We start from the raw sequence: 16733 nt of genomic DNA on the forward strand, positions 1-16733 counted from the left end.
TCTGTGTATGCTTCAGCATAGTTAAAAACCAGCATCGTGCAGGATTTTAGAATTTTAGTGTAACTAGCAGCAGTTTCAGTGTGTGTTTTTATGTGTGACATGGAATAAGCACAAAATTTGTTTTCTAAAGACGGAAAAAAAAAAAGACCCTTGTCTTTGCGTTCTTAGGACCTTGTCCAGGCTGCCTTTGGGCTACCAGGATTTTACATGTTGACCTTCATGCAGTTCATTTACCCGTTCATAGGTACGCATTTCTGATCCCGCCACACAGCAGTGCCTCACTGCTTAGATATAAATGTCATCAAAGGACAGCTTTTCAAACTTCTTGTCTTGCAGCTATGATCAGCTACAACGTCATTATTGGTGACACAGTCACAAAGGTGTTTGTGCGAATCTTCAAAGGTGAGTGCACAGTTGGGAGGCTCCTCCTGGTTGCCAAGTTTTGTGGTTTCCTTCATGTGAGCTCTGTTTTTTTTAGTGACACCTGACAGCATCCTTGGCAATCGACACTTCATAGTCATCATGGCTTCACTTCTTGTCACCTTACCACTCTCCCTGCACAGGAACATATCAAAGCTCAACAAGGTAAGTGCCAACTAATTTTGTTTTACATTTTATGTGCTGCAGTAACATGATATCCTAAACTAAAACAAACTATAGTTTTTTGGATGGAAGTACACGGAATGTGAAAATACACCATATGTTATTATTAAAAAGTGCAATAATATTTGGGACAACTGCATCTGCTATGGCTCTCGTATGAAATGCACAGAGTTTCAAGTCTTCAGGTTAAGCTCGATTAATTCTTGTTGCACAGCACAGAATGGCTACAAACTTTTCATTTTTCACATACAGTTGTAGTTTAAATAGTGTGTTGGCCTTTGTGTCTTTTTTTCTTCAGAGCATGACTCTAAGAGAAGTGCTGTGTCAGTGACGCTTTTTTGCACTTGAGGTGTTCAGAGCTCACTTTAATCAAAGATACGAGATGATATGCAGAAAGTATGCCTTAAAGGGCAACTCCGGTGGTTTTTCCCGTAATTTTCAGCTTTTGATTGCATTATATTCCTCGGTGGATCCTGACTCCAACACAAAAAAAACTTTTTTTGAAGTTCTAAGCAGAAATATTTTAAAAAGGAACAACAGCGAATGGAAACCGAAACTGCTTTCATGGCTAGAAACAACACTCCAGTTGACGAAACGGTGACATGTTGAAAAAATACAGTGAAAAGATAGTGTTGAAAAAACACTCTCACGTGGAAGGTGGAAGTAAAGTATGGAAATCATGACACAGCTCATAAAACGCCCCAGATAGCCTATTACAGGATCCAAATGTCACGATTATGTGGGGAGTGCGCAGTAACGTGGATATAATGTTTGTGACGTCACAAACGCAGTGTTGCCCACTGAAATAGTCTCAAATGAAGGCTTGAAAACTGCACATTTTAAAATCGTGTTGTGCGAGAATTATCGCACAGTGCCCAGATTTGGTAGAATGCATCAGGGCAGAAAGGAAAACCTACAGTAAAATTTTTACTAGGATATTAGAATGTCGAAAAATTTCCAGAGTTGCCCTTTAACCTGTAGAAGTAGTACCATCTCGGTAAAACTGGGCAATACTTGCTTTTCATCAATACTTGCCCTGATCTCAAAAATTTGGAACACTCTATCCATAGCAGAATTACTTTAACTGGTTTTCAAAAACCACGCAATGATGAGCTTACAGGTCCCTAAACAAAGCTGTAGTGTCATTCCACATGACTACTTCAGCACTACTGTGAGCTTACCTCCTTGGAACAATGCTATGAATGGTCGAATCAGGCATGCATTGAATGCCAAGGTACCTCCAGTATAAATAGTAGTAAACAAAAAAAAAAAAAAAAAAAAAAAAGTCAAGAGCCATGAATAAATGCTAAACATGATGGATGATGTTATTATGCAGCCTCGCTCGCAACTGATCATCACCTATGTGTCACATGTTTTTCTCTTCAACCAGGTGTCACTGGTGTCACTTATAATTATTCTTGCAATTCTGGGTTTTGTGGTCGTGCGGATAGGAACCTTTGCGGATGCTGTGTAAGTAGCATGATCTCAATCACGAAGTGCCCTCTGTATTTCCAAAACGCCGTGAAGCTATATTTGTGCAATGTTTGCAGGCCCTCACTTCCTGGTTCTTATATGTTCGCTGACAAGGGCATCACAAAGGCTATTGGTGTTATTGCATTTGGTAAGCAAAATTTCCACCACATAGCTTGCTTTGTCACTCGCCTATGGTGCAGCTGTCGCATGTTGAGGCAATTTCTGCATTGTTAAAGCTGTTCCAATAGAAAACAGACAAGGAAAAAAGGAGGTTGGTTGGAAACTACAAAACAATTGCACTAAGAATTACTTTGTCTTAACCAGAGAAACATAGTTGAGTGGCTACAGTGGATGGATAATTAAAGGCTTACTGAAAAGTAATTTTATTGTTTTGAGAAGAGTCCTGAATGTGCAGCCTTCTTTCAGAGCTCTACTGTCAGGTAAATAGTGAAGGTGTGCCAAGAAAATGAGTGCCAAAGTTTTTTTTTTTGTTTTGTTTTTTTTTTGTTTTTTTTTTTGCAAAAACTGATCAACTTGTGTAGTTCACACTGCTATGAAACAGCAGTGCTTTTGCATGAGACATATTTCGGGTCTTACAATTCTGAAACAACAACATATATTGCTCCACATAGTGCCCATGTGCACTAGTCATCACACAAAAGACCTACAGGAAGAGTTGGCAGTTACCGGAACAATCCAGAAGCACTGACGATGTGGTCTGCTACGATGTGCGGGTAGCCTACAAAGCCGGTTGCGAACTGCCTACAACTCAAGTTGTCTGTCTAGGCTGTCGAGTTTGTGTGGCTATATTTGCAACCAAGTGTAGAGCAGATATCAGTACATGTTGGGAAGAGGAGGGTGCGGGCATCAGTACACACATTTTTCATGACAATTTTACATATTTTCACCTTTGTAATGTGAGTGGCTATTTCTTATGGTGTTCTTAAATCTACCACCCATAAAGAGTCAAAAGCTGTCTTTATTGGTTGAATGTGAAAAGAGAACAATATATTGAAAAACTTGTTTAGTGTGTGCCTTCACGGCCTACATTTCCACATGGAATAAATAGTGGATGGTATGGAAATACATAGGCTCTTAAATTGTGTTCTATATTGTGATCTTCATGGCTTTTATTAAGAAAGGATGACGACAAAGGTGCATAGTAACACATAAAGACAAACTTTTCTCTGCATGAATTATTATGGCCCGTGCCCTCCACTGTTACTTTTACTCGGTGACAGCAGTGCCACTTCATCGTGCTTGGTAAGTCCCAGATCGATGTTGCCCTATTAAAAAGATTTTACCTTACACAGTCCACTGAGAAAAAAAGTCTGTCATGGCATATACGGACTTAAACCAAGGGACAGACTAGCAGCTGCTTCATGGCCACCATTAATGTGTTTTTGCCAATGCTGGAAAAGTGACTACTTTGAGCTTTCATAATGTGGTAAGGAAAAAAATAATGCAACAAGTTTTTCAATATCCTTTCTTGCCTTCTTCTCGAGCACTGTCTGAAGAAAGTGGAGCAAAATTAGGAATTGGGGTTTTTTATTGTTTATTTCTGAAAAGAACTCCTACAGTCAAAAATTCGATGTCTGGCATAAAATTTCCTATGCTTCCCTTTGATGTAGAAAATAAAGTCAGTGCGTGTTATTATTGCATAAGTGCCTACCAGTTATGAAAGTTTTAAGGTGTGGCTTTTAGTTGCAAAGAAAATAATTCGTAAATGACGGCTAATTTCTCATAAGTGTACTTTTGTAAATTTTCTCTTGGAAATGGTGCAAAAATGCCTATCTTAAGCCGCGTTCAGACTACGTGCGCAACGCACGTATCATTCGTAAGAATCGTAAGCGTAAGCGCAAAAAACGTAACGTGTCTGTTCAGACTGCTGTCGTATTGAGCGTAAAATGCGCAACGTACGCAGCCGGCGTGGTCGTAAATGTCGGAGGACCCGCGACTTTTACGACTAGTAGAGATGCGTCTGTTACGACGTGACCAATGAGCATAGCCGTTTCGGTTTTCCCTTTCCGGTCTCTGGGCTTCCGGTCCTCCCAGACTTCGCGCGCTGGCGGATAGCAGACGACACCACTCGACGTTCTGATAGTTCCGACACTGCTAGATTGTTTCGGCTCGCCAGTGTTCGTGTTGTGTTTACAATGTGCAGTACAGGAGGAGTGTTTTCATTGTGCAATGATGAGCTGCTCATCGAAGAAGTACGGCAGAGGCCGGTTCTTTATGATCAGCGGCTGAAGTCACACCGTGACAAGCAACTACAAAATGATGCCTGGCTGCAAATATCCAGTGCATTGAATCAAACCAGTAAGTGATTTTTAATTTTTCATTTGCGGACAAACTGCAATCAAATGCTCCCTCTCGTCTAGAAAATTGAAGTTATGGCGCAGTGCGAGTGTTGATAATGTTTGCGGTAATGCGCTGTCCGTTTAATTTGTTTCAGTGCATTTTCGCAACCCGTCAGATATACCTGCGTAACATTAATTACCGACATGTTTGCAATAATGCTTTTATGTGGTAGGATAAGGATCCTGTCAAGGTGTTTTTCGGGCGTTGTTGGTGCTGTGTCGCTAACACAATGTGAAGCGGCGATTTCTGGTGCAGAGGTGGGCTTGGAAATCTCTCACGAGTGCGTCAGTGATTTATAGTTTAAATCAGCACGAAATCTAGCACAGAAGTGCTATTCGCTGCATGTGACAACCATCGGTGTGGAGTTGAACCGTAAACCGAAACATTCAAGGCTGTCTATGGGAACGGTTCGCAGTATGAGTCGGCAGGAGTGTCTGCATGAGGACCGACTATGCCATCACTTCGTCGCACATAATAAGCCATTACCCTTTTTGATTCTGTTGCCACCCTGCCGAACTCAGACTGGCAGGCCATAATAAACGTTCATATAGCTCACTTCTACGTCGGTGTACATAAACATTATGCTCGGCTAGAAATACGGCAGCAGCCAGCTTCCTTACAGCGTGCGCCGTTTGCAATGTGTTGTTTGCATTGTATAAACACGTTCTTTTTCTATGCTCAATGCAGCGGCAGTGTTACAGCACCGCTGGAACTATCTGCGACAGAAGTTCCTTCGACTACGAAAGGTGTATGTAAAGTCTGGAAGTGGCGCAGCGGACGTGGAGAAAGCATGGGTCCTTATGCCAAACCTTATGTTCCTGGTTGACGCTATACAACGCCGAAGGTAAAAGCGAATTATTTGCTTTATTGCTGGTCAGTAGCTGTGGAATTTTGCTGCTAAGCATGGGTTGATAATTTTAGAAGCAGCTGCAGCGGCAATATTTTGACGAAGAAATGCAAGCAGTTACGCCGGGCTGTTGCGCAGGAGGAAAGCATGCTCCCGCTGTTCCTTTTTGGTTTTAGATTCTTTAGTGCTTTGCGACCGGAGGCGTCCAGGCGTTTGTAGGACGTCTTCGTTGACAACAAGTGAGGGAACAGTATTGCCCTGCAGCAAAAGGCCGATGCTTAGCAAGGTTGTGGTCGGGCCGCAGAACCGAGCTGGCGTGGACCCACTGGTGTTTGAAAGAAGACCGCCGTAAAAGACGAAAAGTAAACAGCATCTGCCGAAGGGGGGGAGTTAATGGGACGCGTTTCGCGAACGTTTGTGTCTATTGCGCACCCCGACTCATTGTTTAGATACAGCTGCACGACCTTTTTAGTCGCCGCACCGAAACGTCTCGAAGATCCCTTTCCGACATTCGTAAAGTGGATCTCGTGGGAAGCGCTGCTGAAGGACCGCGCGCCAGAAGTACGTGCGAACGGGGATTGTCGAAAAAAAAATAAAAGGATGTACCGACTGAGATAGGACCTTCGCCCCGAAACAAAAAGACTCACCCCGCTATGGGCCAGATGGAAACACCCGCGGGCGTCACGCACCGCCTTGCTTCTTTGACCGAATGTTGGGGAACTCTTGTGAGCGGCAGCATCAAACGTTTGCCGGCAGAGTACTGGGGAAGCGTGAGGACGGAAGCTGGCGTACAAGGCCACTGTCACACTGCCTGCGGTGGACAGGCATGCGCTTGAACCGAATTCGTTCACATTTCTAATTTCTTGCTCTGTTGTAGTTTACATTAGATTTTTTTTTTTTTTTAGAAAAAAAAATGTGTACCGTCACAAGTAGTGCTGGAGAATTTGTTTTTCATCGGAGCCTAATTCACTGAAGAGAAAATTTCTAGCCTTTATGCTCAGTTGTACTCTAACAAAGAGCGTCCAGGAGTGGAATATTTACAAGCTAAAGCCAGCCTGTACAATTGGGCACATTGGCTTGTCAATGTTAATGGGAAGTTTAAAGACAGCCCCATGTGATACAGATTTGCATTGCACTGCTCTCTAATTTTAATAATGCCTGAGTTTGTGTGACTATAGGCATCTAATGTGTTTTTGTTTTTGTCATTACTGTACGCAGCCTGGCGAGAAGAGACGAACCTACAGCTGCGGTTCCTTTGACTCAGCAGCCACTTGAGCCAGTCAATGACTCAATTGCATCTGTGGAAGGTCTATGCCGCACGTTCTACATTGATAGCACTCAGGAGGAGATGTCACTTCCTGAGGATATTATGCAAGTGTCACCCCTTCCAGAAGCTTCGAGAGAGTCAAGCAATGAGGGAGATAATAGGTCTGCAGCAAATGTACCTTCCTGTTCAGGAGAGACGGCTGCATCGGATAAAAACAAGCGCACAAAAAGAAAGAAGAGCGACTTGGACGATTTAATGTTGTCAACGCTCCAAGCGAATCGCCATAGGCTAAATGAGCTAAAAACAGCTGCCATGTCAGTAGATGACGACGAACATTTCTTATTGAGTTTGAAAGGCCTCCTCGGTAAGGTGGATGAGCGTAGAAAAGAGCTCCTAAAACTTAAAATCCACAAACTATTGGTTGAGGAAGCATTCAAGCTTAACGATACAGATGTTTAAAGGAGTAGAAGCCCTAAAATTTTGGAATGCATTCTTTTGTTCTGTGTGATGATTGTCGAACACCTGGTGCCCCTTCAACTAACTATAACTTATGCTTTATTTTCTGCCTTACATGTTGTTATATCTTATTTGCTATTATCTCACTTGACTTATTTTTGCATCGCGCCGTAATTTTGCTCATTTTTCCATTGCTTGTTTGTGCTGTATTTTGCTCTTTTTTCCTAGCATATCCCAGAAATGTTCCATATGTTAACTCTACCTCTCGATCTGTACACAATGCCCTCGGGTCCTTAAGATCGAGAAAATGAAGTAAAAATTTTCTGTTTATTATTATGCACCTACATGACCGAACAGTCTTGTAACAAAATATTTATGCAGTGCAAAAGCCCTTTCCGAACGAAATAAACATTATCAAAACGACGTTGTGTTCGCAAAACATTTATTTCATTATTAGTGATACATTATCACTTATGCAATACAGTCACAGCAAAAGTACAGCGCACAATTAAGGCAAATCACGATGTTGTCAAGACATATGTCGCTGAACAGGATGCCACAGAAAAAAAAAAGCAGCTCAACTTGCATTTAAACCCATTGCCAGCTCACGGAACCCTCACCATGAAAATAAGCAGCAAAGAAGTCTCTCACTTCAGACGCTTTCTTAGAATAAGCATTAGAGCCTTGTCTAGGTATTTGTGGCAGGGGTTCAGTGCCGTTTCTCCATTCTCCTGGCATGACTGCACCTGCACTGTTTGTAGTATCTCCAAACTGCGGTGGACAGTAGCCACCTGGCAGCCTCCCTTCCTGCATCAGGTAATTGTGCAGGCAACAGCAAGCAGCTGAAACTGCAACCGCATTCTTCGGCAGCAGACTCATTCGGTTCCGGAGCACCCTCCATCGTGCACACAAAATTCCGAAAGCATTTTCTATGCACCGCCGTGCTCGTGAAAGCCTGTAGTTGTACACCCTTTTTGGTGTGTTTGGTGGTTGGACACCAGGGTACGGCTTCATTAGGTTGTGTTTTAAGGGAAATGCGTCGTCTGCTACCATTACAAACGGGAGCTCAGGGCCATTATTGGACAAAGCGACGGGGGATGAGAACGTTTGGGGCGCGCTTTCAACGATTTCACCAAGCCCGCACGCTGAAAAAACACCACCGTCGCTTTCGCTGCCAAATGCCCCTATGTAAACGCTTGTGAATCTGTAGCCAGCATCGCAGGATGCCATGAGGTTGATGCTAAAGCTGCGCTTGTAATTGAAATACATGGAGCCAGAATTTGGCGGTGCATCCAAATGAATATGCTTGCCATCGATAGCACCAACACAGTTTGGAAAATTCCACTCCCACATAAATTCATCGGCAATAGCCTTAAGTTGTCTATGATCTGGCTGCCTCAGCACCCTTGGTTTGAGCACCTTCCATATAGCGATGCACACTTCAGGAACCAGTTGTGATATGGTCGACTTCCCAACCCTGAAGCTGTATGCCAGGGACTGGTAGCTGTTTCCACTTGCCAAGAACCTTTAATATAAAAAGACAACATATATGTGCTTACTGCATTCTGTTAAAAACACTGCATGTAAACAGCTGTTCACAGCTGCTCTGTAGATTGTAAGGGGCGCCAATTATTATTCATGGACTACGATGTGAGCTGGAGGCATTCATGGTAAAAAGTAATGTTCACTTCTGAAAAAAAAAAAAAAAAAAAAAAAAAGTCGATCTCTGCAAAAACCTTTGTTTATTATTGCGCACTTGTTCTCTTTGTGAAATCAGAATGCTGTACATAACCCCTTTAGAACGCAAAAACGCAGTGTGAATTTGCTATATTTAGCTTATTGCGCCCCCGAATACTCCAAATATGTACTCGATACGGGCTTCGGAGCGCGCGACACTGTTTTTAAAATATGCGCATGGCTGTAACTAGAAAACCACCACTATACACGCTACGAACTGCAGCTTTCTGTCGGCAAAAAGCAAACTAATTTCGCCAACAGCCATCTGCACAGGTACGATGTTAAACGCTCGCCTACACCCGCATCTACCATGCGAAGCAGAGAAAGAGACATATGCTTACCTCAGGGTTATAGCCAAACGCTCTGCAGATGACAGGGATTCTCGCAGCGGAGTCTCTTGGACTTGAATCAGCGGTTTGACGAGGCTTTCGAGAAAGTCGAACTGCTGTGGTGACATCCGGACGAAGTTGTAAAACAGGGCGGTATCGCCAGCCCTCAACTTCGCAAAAAGATTGTGAAAATCTCCATCCACGGCTCTATCCAGGAAGATCTGACGCACCCACATTCTTCTATTACGTCTCCGCCTGCGTCGGTTGAGTGCGTAGACGATTATAAGCTCATTTTGAGCTTGCAAAGCTTCGACTTCTGCTAACAGCCGCTTGCTAACCGGCGCCATCTTGGAGAATGCGAGCCGAGAGCGTTGATTGGCTAGTCGTAAAGAACGTATCTTACCGAACGGCACAGTGTGAACATGCGCGGTCGTAAGCTACGTAAATGGGAGTTCCAGCAGCTACGCGCATTACGATACATACGACACTTACGACAGATGCGACTGCAGTCTGAACGCGGCTTCACTCTTCTCCACCTTTAGTTTGAGTGCACAAAATATATTTCCTATGGCTTTGAATAACTCCACTTGTTTATGTCATTGCAAAATCCGGACACAACTGTGTGTAAAAAGTCTGCCTGTGGCATGACGTCGTTCATATTTTGTTTCTTCCTTAATATTATGTTAGGACAAAAATAATTGCACTGTTGACATATTGCATACCATGTGCATATAAGCAAAAATAAAATAAATTAAAGATACCAAATAATACGGCAGTTTGATCTCTCGTGGAATCACCCCATACTAATTCCCTTAAAGATAATTAGTGCTGTCTTTTAGCAGCCATAGCTTCAACTCCACGAGTATCAAGCACATTGTATCACAGCGCTGCTACTGGTGCTTCAGTGCGATTATTCGCAAAGGTAGTGAATAGTAGCAAAAATATTCTATTTTTATTCAACTCGATAGCAAAGCTACATGATTCATATTCAATTCGGTAGCAGAGGTACGCTATTAATTTTCACTTTGGTTTGGAGAAAAAAAAGCTGTTTGCACATCTGTAGTGCGCTGTTGCGACTCCCTCTCATCAGCTGTGGATGTTTTGTTATTACTTTTAGCCACCAGAAGCATCAGAGAGGATGTGCACATTATATACAGGGGTGATTGTGCGAAGTAGGGCAATGAGACCTGACTGAAGAGCAGCTATGAGTGGATAAGGCTAAATGTGTAAAACTGGAGTGGCGTCATGAATGATTGTAGGAGTCTGTATATCACAATAGTGTTGCCATGCAGTTTCCACAGAAATGGTCCCTTGTATTTTCTGACCACATCAGAATTGATACTGTAACTATGGCAAGCTCTCTTCCTTTGTGTAATTCCTTGCAGCCTACATGTGCCACCACAACTCGTTCCTGCTGTTTGCCGCACTCAAAGATCCCACTCAGAGGCGGTGGAACAAGGTGACCCACATCAGCCTGGCCCTCTCATGTTGCATCATAGTGCTCTTTGGCATTGGTGGTTACGTTTCCTTCAATGTCTACAGCCAGGGTGAGCATCTGTGCCAATAGACGAACAGTGCTCAGCACTGCTGAGGATGGCCTAACTGACCCCACTCTCGCCAGCATTACTTCTTGCTCATGTGTAGCATAAGGCAGAGGACATGTACCCCTGTCTAAAAGGAACACTGAAAACAGCTCCATCCGGGTTTCATTCTTCATAAAAATCGAAACTACGTTCATATTTGTGAGGTGACAAAAACTGCATTTAGAGCCGAGACAATGGTCCCCTAGAACCTAACATTTCTTTTAGAATGATTCATTCAAACTTGTGACATCAACGGCGGGAAAGAGTTAACAGCCATCAACTCCATATAGACAAGAACACGGAGGGTAAATTGAACGCCGCCATTTTGAGAGAGCCATAAAGCTCTCAAAACGGCACCGTTCAGTTGACCCTCTGTGTTCTGGTCTATACAATGATGATGAAGTCTCGCCTCAAGAGATCCACAAATAGGAAAACAAAAAAACAAAAAACTGACTGAAGTCATCGTGGTTATTTTTTTTGGCTTGTTTAGCTGACATAAAGCATTACTTTAAATGGAAGTAGTCTTGTGTCATTATAGTCTGTGGCAATCAGGCATAGGAAAACTTTAATTCGTCCTTGGCATCCTTTTGCTGACGCTTTCTCATGCTTGCAAGTTAGCGGTGCCAATTTCCGGTACCATGCACAAGTAAGATCTTCTTCCCAATGTGATGTAGCACGCACTCTAATAACCAAGTTGCATAAATACTTTGCGTGACGGGTGTAGATAATGCTGAGTTGATGTCTATAGAGAGACTATTTTTAATTATAATTTATGCAGGTGTAACATATTTAAAAGCTCTTGACTAAATGGCTTGTTTTCCACAGGAGACTTGTTTGAAAACTATTGCAAAGACGATGACATTGCCAATGTAGCAAGGCTACTCTTTACGCTCACCATAATGCTGACATACCCTATCGAGTGCTTTGTCACTCGAGAGGTAAGAACAAACTTTGTTTCCCCATGTTTTGTGATAAACTTGAGAGTTCAAAAATGAATTTAGAATTTGAGCAAGTACGAAATTTACATTTTAGCCAAGGTGAACCAAAAGTAAAAATAATGTCAGCCGAGATATTACATGGTGTTATTTAGCAAGTTCATTTGTACATTTTGATTTTGATCAAGGGTACTGTTATTATTTAGCACCTGTTAGCTGCTTTGAGCATTGATGGTAATGGTTTTTCCATAGGGTGTCATTTTGCAGCTGGAGGCACTAAATAAGTGGGAGACTACAGTGAACCATTTTTGCTTGATTCTGCATCTCATTAACCTTTAAAGTATTAAAAAGCCTTGAAATCTGCTTCCACAGGACATAGATAACAGGAACGTGCAAATGGCTTTTGTGACTTCTCCGAGCTATCTCTACCCAATACTGTCAAGACTAATCTCAGTTTCCCTTCGAATAGCAAGTGTAGGTCTTGAATAAAAGAAAACCTAACAATGCATCACTTATACAGCTATGTACTTGTCACCTCTTGTGGCTATAAGTGGTTATGACATTAAACAGGCTAGCTATTATAAAGGGCACTCAGTGATAGTATATGGTCTATATAGATTACAAAAACCTTTGATTCAGAGGAAATGTTAGTAGTAATGTACACACTGTGTAATGGGCCACGAATGATGCATAAGTGAAAAATTCACAGGGATACCTAATTGCATTAATACAGAGGTGATGGTTTTTTTTTTTTTTTGTCTCAAAGAAAATTGTAAATTCCCTAAAAGAAAATAGTTTGATTAGCTTCTCAAACCCAGGACCAAACAAAGTAGTTCACTGTTTTCAAACCATTTATTTCTAATAGATCAGTGTGAATAGTGGCTTTTTGGTTTGAAGCGAATTCAAAGTAAACAGTGGTTTTAATAAATTAATTTGAAGCGAATATTTTGCACAATTTTTGGCTCATAACGAAACTGATCAGCACAATAATCGTTCAAAAAGAAATCTAAGCTCCACCTTGAAGAGAAAAAGGTATGAAAGCATTAATGACTACCATTTGCTAGCTGCCTTTTCCAACTCTCGTTTGTGTAAATGCGCTTTGCTACTTGCTTTAATCGCTGATTCCACAATTCATTAGCATACAGCCGTAAGCTCCCACATCACGCTTAAGACCAGCAGAATATAGATATAGAGTCCACCTGCATGGAGAGTGTATTGCAGCTTTGTAGCACTAATTGAAGTTGTGTTAGCCTTGTGCAAACATGGTCACTGGAAATTGGAGAAGCCAGCCTACATGCATTGCCTACAATATTTGTGAGGTGTGACCTATTTGTAGGACCTTTAAGTGCCAGCTTTAATTACAGTTGTTCTGTTGCACAGTTGCTGCTTTTATGTGGGAACTGCAGACACCTGCTAGGTGTAGCCACCGTGGCTCTGAGTGGCCAGCGCAACTCCACCTCAGGCATTGTAACAGAAAATTGGATAGGATGGAGCAGCCATGGCTAGCACAGGAGGCAGAGATCAACAGGAGAGGTCGTAGGCCAGCTGACAGAAATAAATCCCATGAATCTTTTTTTATGAGTTTGTGTGTGAAACTTCTCTGATGCCAGCCATTGCAACTCATACCAAGGTGCAGATATTGCCTGAAAGATGTCTATTATTGAATGTCTGTCTCGTTGCAGCAGTGCACTTGAAATGGCTTAAGAGGGCAGCAATGATTTTGTACTCCGTGGCCTTGAACAAATGTGCTCTGCACATGACTCTGCTAAGCCCCCCCCTCCCTCCTTCCTTTGGTTCTTTCAGGTGTTAGACAACGCCTTCTTCGTGACAAGATTCCCTTCTAATCTGGTGCGCCACATCATCATGACACTGTTCATAGTGCTGACCACTTTTGCATTTTCAACGCTGACTGACTGCCTGGGCATCGTCCTCGAACTCAATGTGAGCATTTTGTTTGCACAATGGATTTCCACTAGGATGAGCACTGCCTGTGGCTGGTGATGCCATAGCATACATTCCAACTGCAGCGTTCACAAAACAAATTCTACTTGTTTACTGAGGAACCACAATGATGGAAAACAGCATGAAGAAAAGAATTTACACACTTGGTTTGTGCCATTATTGAAAGTGTCACTATCTCCCCAACCTTGAGTTATTGAAAGTGCCACTATCTCCCCGACCTTGAGTCATCTGATTGGTGGAAAAACCGGAACAGCATGTCACTACTACTTCTGGTTCCGGTGGAACTAGAAGAATTATCACCATTGGGGTGATGGCGATACAGTAAAAGCTCGTTAATTCGGACTTCTAGGGACCGTAAGATATGTCCGAATTAACCGAATGTCCGAATTATCGAGAGAACAAAAATAAAAAAAAACATGCACGATTTTATCTCAACACACCTTTATCACTTAAAGTAATCACGGATGCTTGTCTGCTTTCCCGCAGAAACCCGCGCGGATACTACTTTCCTCAGTCCTTCCAGGTGCTCAGCAGCGCGCATGCCATCTGCAGTGCCCCAACAAAATTCCTCTAACACAACGAGGGCCTCTGCTGCTTCCTTCACAGTGCGAGGGGGCCGAGGCTGCTCCTCTCGTAGCCCCTCTTCCTCCTCCGAATCTTCGCCGTGCAGTACGTCCCGCACAATTTCTTCCTCAGAGAGCCAGCTGTAGCAACGCCGTCATCAATGCTGATGTAATCGGCGAGTGTCACCACATCTGGCAGCACACCTCCGAAATCCGGGCAGTCATCTGCATTGTCGTCTGGCGACACTTCCGACTAAAGCGAGCAGTCTTCAATACAACAGCATAGCGCACTGACAGCAGCAAAACGACAAAATGGCACCGCCAGTAACGTCGACTCGTGAAAAAACAAAAAAAAGCGCCCATCCAGCCACAAGTCGAGCCAAGTTGATTAATTGATGTCCATGGCGATGCTGCTTTTGGATATTGCTATCGCACCACGTTCGTCTTATTTTCGTTTTCGAGCCTCGGTAGCTGCCCGAAGTTGTCCGAATTATCCGTTGTGCGGTCAAATCCGTCCGAATTAACGAGAGTTTCGTCCCATAGACTCCTATACATAATTCTGGGGACCAGGCGCGAAGGTCGAATTATCCGATTTTCCAAATTAACAGAAGTCGAATTAACGAGCTTTTACTGTACTTTCAATAACGACGCAAACTCAGAGTGTGGATCCAGGTATCCTTTGCTACTGATGAGTAGCTTTTCTGAGTAACCTTTTGAGTTCAGCAGTTGTATCTTCAGTGTGGCTGCCACTGCGAAAAGATTCAAGTAGGCTGTGTGTTATTCTCCAATCAATTAGGTATCACCTAGCATTGCAGGCAGCATGATATCTAGTAGGTTCAAATTCACGCAAGAAATCTTCCAATACGCACTGCAGATGGTTGGAGAATGCACATTTTAAGGTTTATTCAACAGCGTTTTTCAGTACCAAGGCAAAGGCACTCATTGTAGCATTTGGCGCGATATTCACATTATTTTACACAAACATAGCAAGCTTCAAGCATGACCTATTTTGTACAAACACAATGAGACAATAATTTTGTGGCCCAAGTGGACAGTGGCTTATATCTACAGAAGTGGACAACATGAATCATCTGGTTTCCCAAGCGCATTTGTGACAAATTCATTCTTGAAGCGTGTATCACACCTAGCAACCAGCACTATAGATAAATGAAATTACAGTATGGATGAAATAAGTGACTGCCAAACACAACACAGACATAGGAACCTGCATCTTTAAGGGGTATAGACACCATATTTTGGTGGCATTTTTCTTCTCTGCCATTTCATGATACGTGAGACATTCCTATATATGGAACACCACATGATGTTTTCACCAAAAAGTGCTAAACAATTTACAATTGATTTTTCTTCCTTCACCAGTTTCGGTTTCGGTTTCAGAAGCCGAGCAGTGGCTGTGTGACATCACAGTAAAGTCTAGGTCGTGCAGGGGATGAAAAAGCAGTGATATAATTGCTGACACTTCATGTGATTCCTGTTCTTGAGGCAGGCTAGGTTTAGCATTTTAGTGAATTCAAAAGGCGGGGAAATAATTATATAGCTATTTCTCATTCCTCACGTGACCTAAACTCTGATGCCACAGCCATCGCTCGGCTGTTGAAACCGAAACAAGTGAGAAAGGAAACTTGATTATAAATTATTCGGCGGTCATAGGCATATCACATGGTGATCTGTGTGCGTGCAGTAGTCTCTTATGCATCATTACAAATGATAAAACATGAACCCCAAAAATTAGGTGTCTGTACTCCTTTAACACTTTGTAGCTGTTGCTACACATTCATATGCACTTTCCGAGAATATGGCATGCCTATTTGCCCACATTCATGTATGCCCCATATATATATATATATAAAAAAAAAATCGTTAAAGCAAAACACCATTGTACAGTTCCTTAAGAATGTACTAACATATAGATTATCACTCCATCTTGCACACAACAATAAAATCTAGCTTTTGTGCCAACATCACACCTTATGTAGGTACACTACTTTGATCCTTTATAGAAATCCTTCAGTTCTCTGTCTGGACATATGTATACACAGTGAATTTTATTTAGGCAAGGTTTCCAATGCTTACAAGCAGGGTGTGTGATGCCAACTTTGGCAGAGGAGGGCAAAACCACCATCGAGATTAGTGCAGGCCGATCTATGATGGGTACCCCTCTGTGATGGTAGTTGTGCTCTCTTTCCACACCTCATTAGAGTTCATAGCACCTAGCAGCATTGTATAAAGCTCTTTAGATTCACGCAGAAACATTCTACTCGGTGGAAGCTAGGATATCAACTCTTAATAATTAACAAAACGTTCTTGGATGTTTTTGAGGCCAAAAGCTTACTTGATGGTAAAATTCATCTTGGCGACAAGACATATTGAGATTACAACAAGCCAAATGTGATCACACGGGCAGCCTAACCATGGCTATTTTGCAACTGTGGTTGCCGAACTTGACTGTGGTTATTGTGAATCGTGATAAGGTGTCACACAGACTGCCACCACTCTGTCACGACAACTAGTAGCCCCTTGGTTGCAATTAATGAACTGACGCGATCAATTGAGAGAGCAAGCTACATTTGCAAACACATTAGTTATTTTCAGTACA

General features: G+C 42.5%; 2 protein-coding genes across 3 annotated transcripts in view; both read left to right on the forward strand.

Moving 5' to 3' along the window:
• LOC146198615 (putative sodium-coupled neutral amino acid transporter 11) overlaps nucleotides 1-16733 on the forward strand; it is a 60034-nt gene that overhangs the window by 34972 nt on the left and 8329 nt on the right. For both annotated transcript variants that reach the window (XM_084594123.1, XM_084594124.1), the window contains 8 exons: nucleotides 169-244; nucleotides 337-402; nucleotides 479-585; nucleotides 1994-2073; nucleotides 2154-2224; nucleotides 10459-10620; nucleotides 11482-11594; nucleotides 13395-13532. In XM_084594123.1, the coding sequence (XP_084450249.1) occupies nucleotides 169-244; nucleotides 337-402; nucleotides 479-585; nucleotides 1994-2073; nucleotides 2154-2224; nucleotides 10459-10620; nucleotides 11482-11594; nucleotides 13395-13532 (813 nt within the window). The remainder of the gene's footprint in view (nucleotides 1-168; nucleotides 245-336; nucleotides 403-478; nucleotides 586-1993; nucleotides 2074-2153; nucleotides 2225-10458; nucleotides 10621-11481; nucleotides 11595-13394; nucleotides 13533-16733) is intronic.
• On the forward strand, nucleotides 3926-7108 carry LOC146198616 (uncharacterized). Its single transcript, XM_084594125.1, has 3 exons — nucleotides 3926-4395; nucleotides 5125-5281; nucleotides 6503-7108. The coding sequence occupies exons 1-3, from the start codon at nucleotides 4233-4235 to the stop codon at nucleotides 7008-7010; spliced, it is 828 nt and encodes a 275-aa protein (XP_084450251.1). The 5' UTR covers nucleotides 3926-4232; the 3' UTR covers nucleotides 7011-7108.

Source organism: Amblyomma maculatum, chromosome 2 (genome assembly GCF_055883805.1).
Source record: "Amblyomma maculatum isolate TAMU_Amacu chromosome 2, ASM5588380v1, whole genome shotgun sequence".
Lineage (NCBI taxonomy): Eukaryota > Metazoa > Arthropoda > Arachnida > Ixodida > Ixodidae > Amblyomma > Amblyomma maculatum.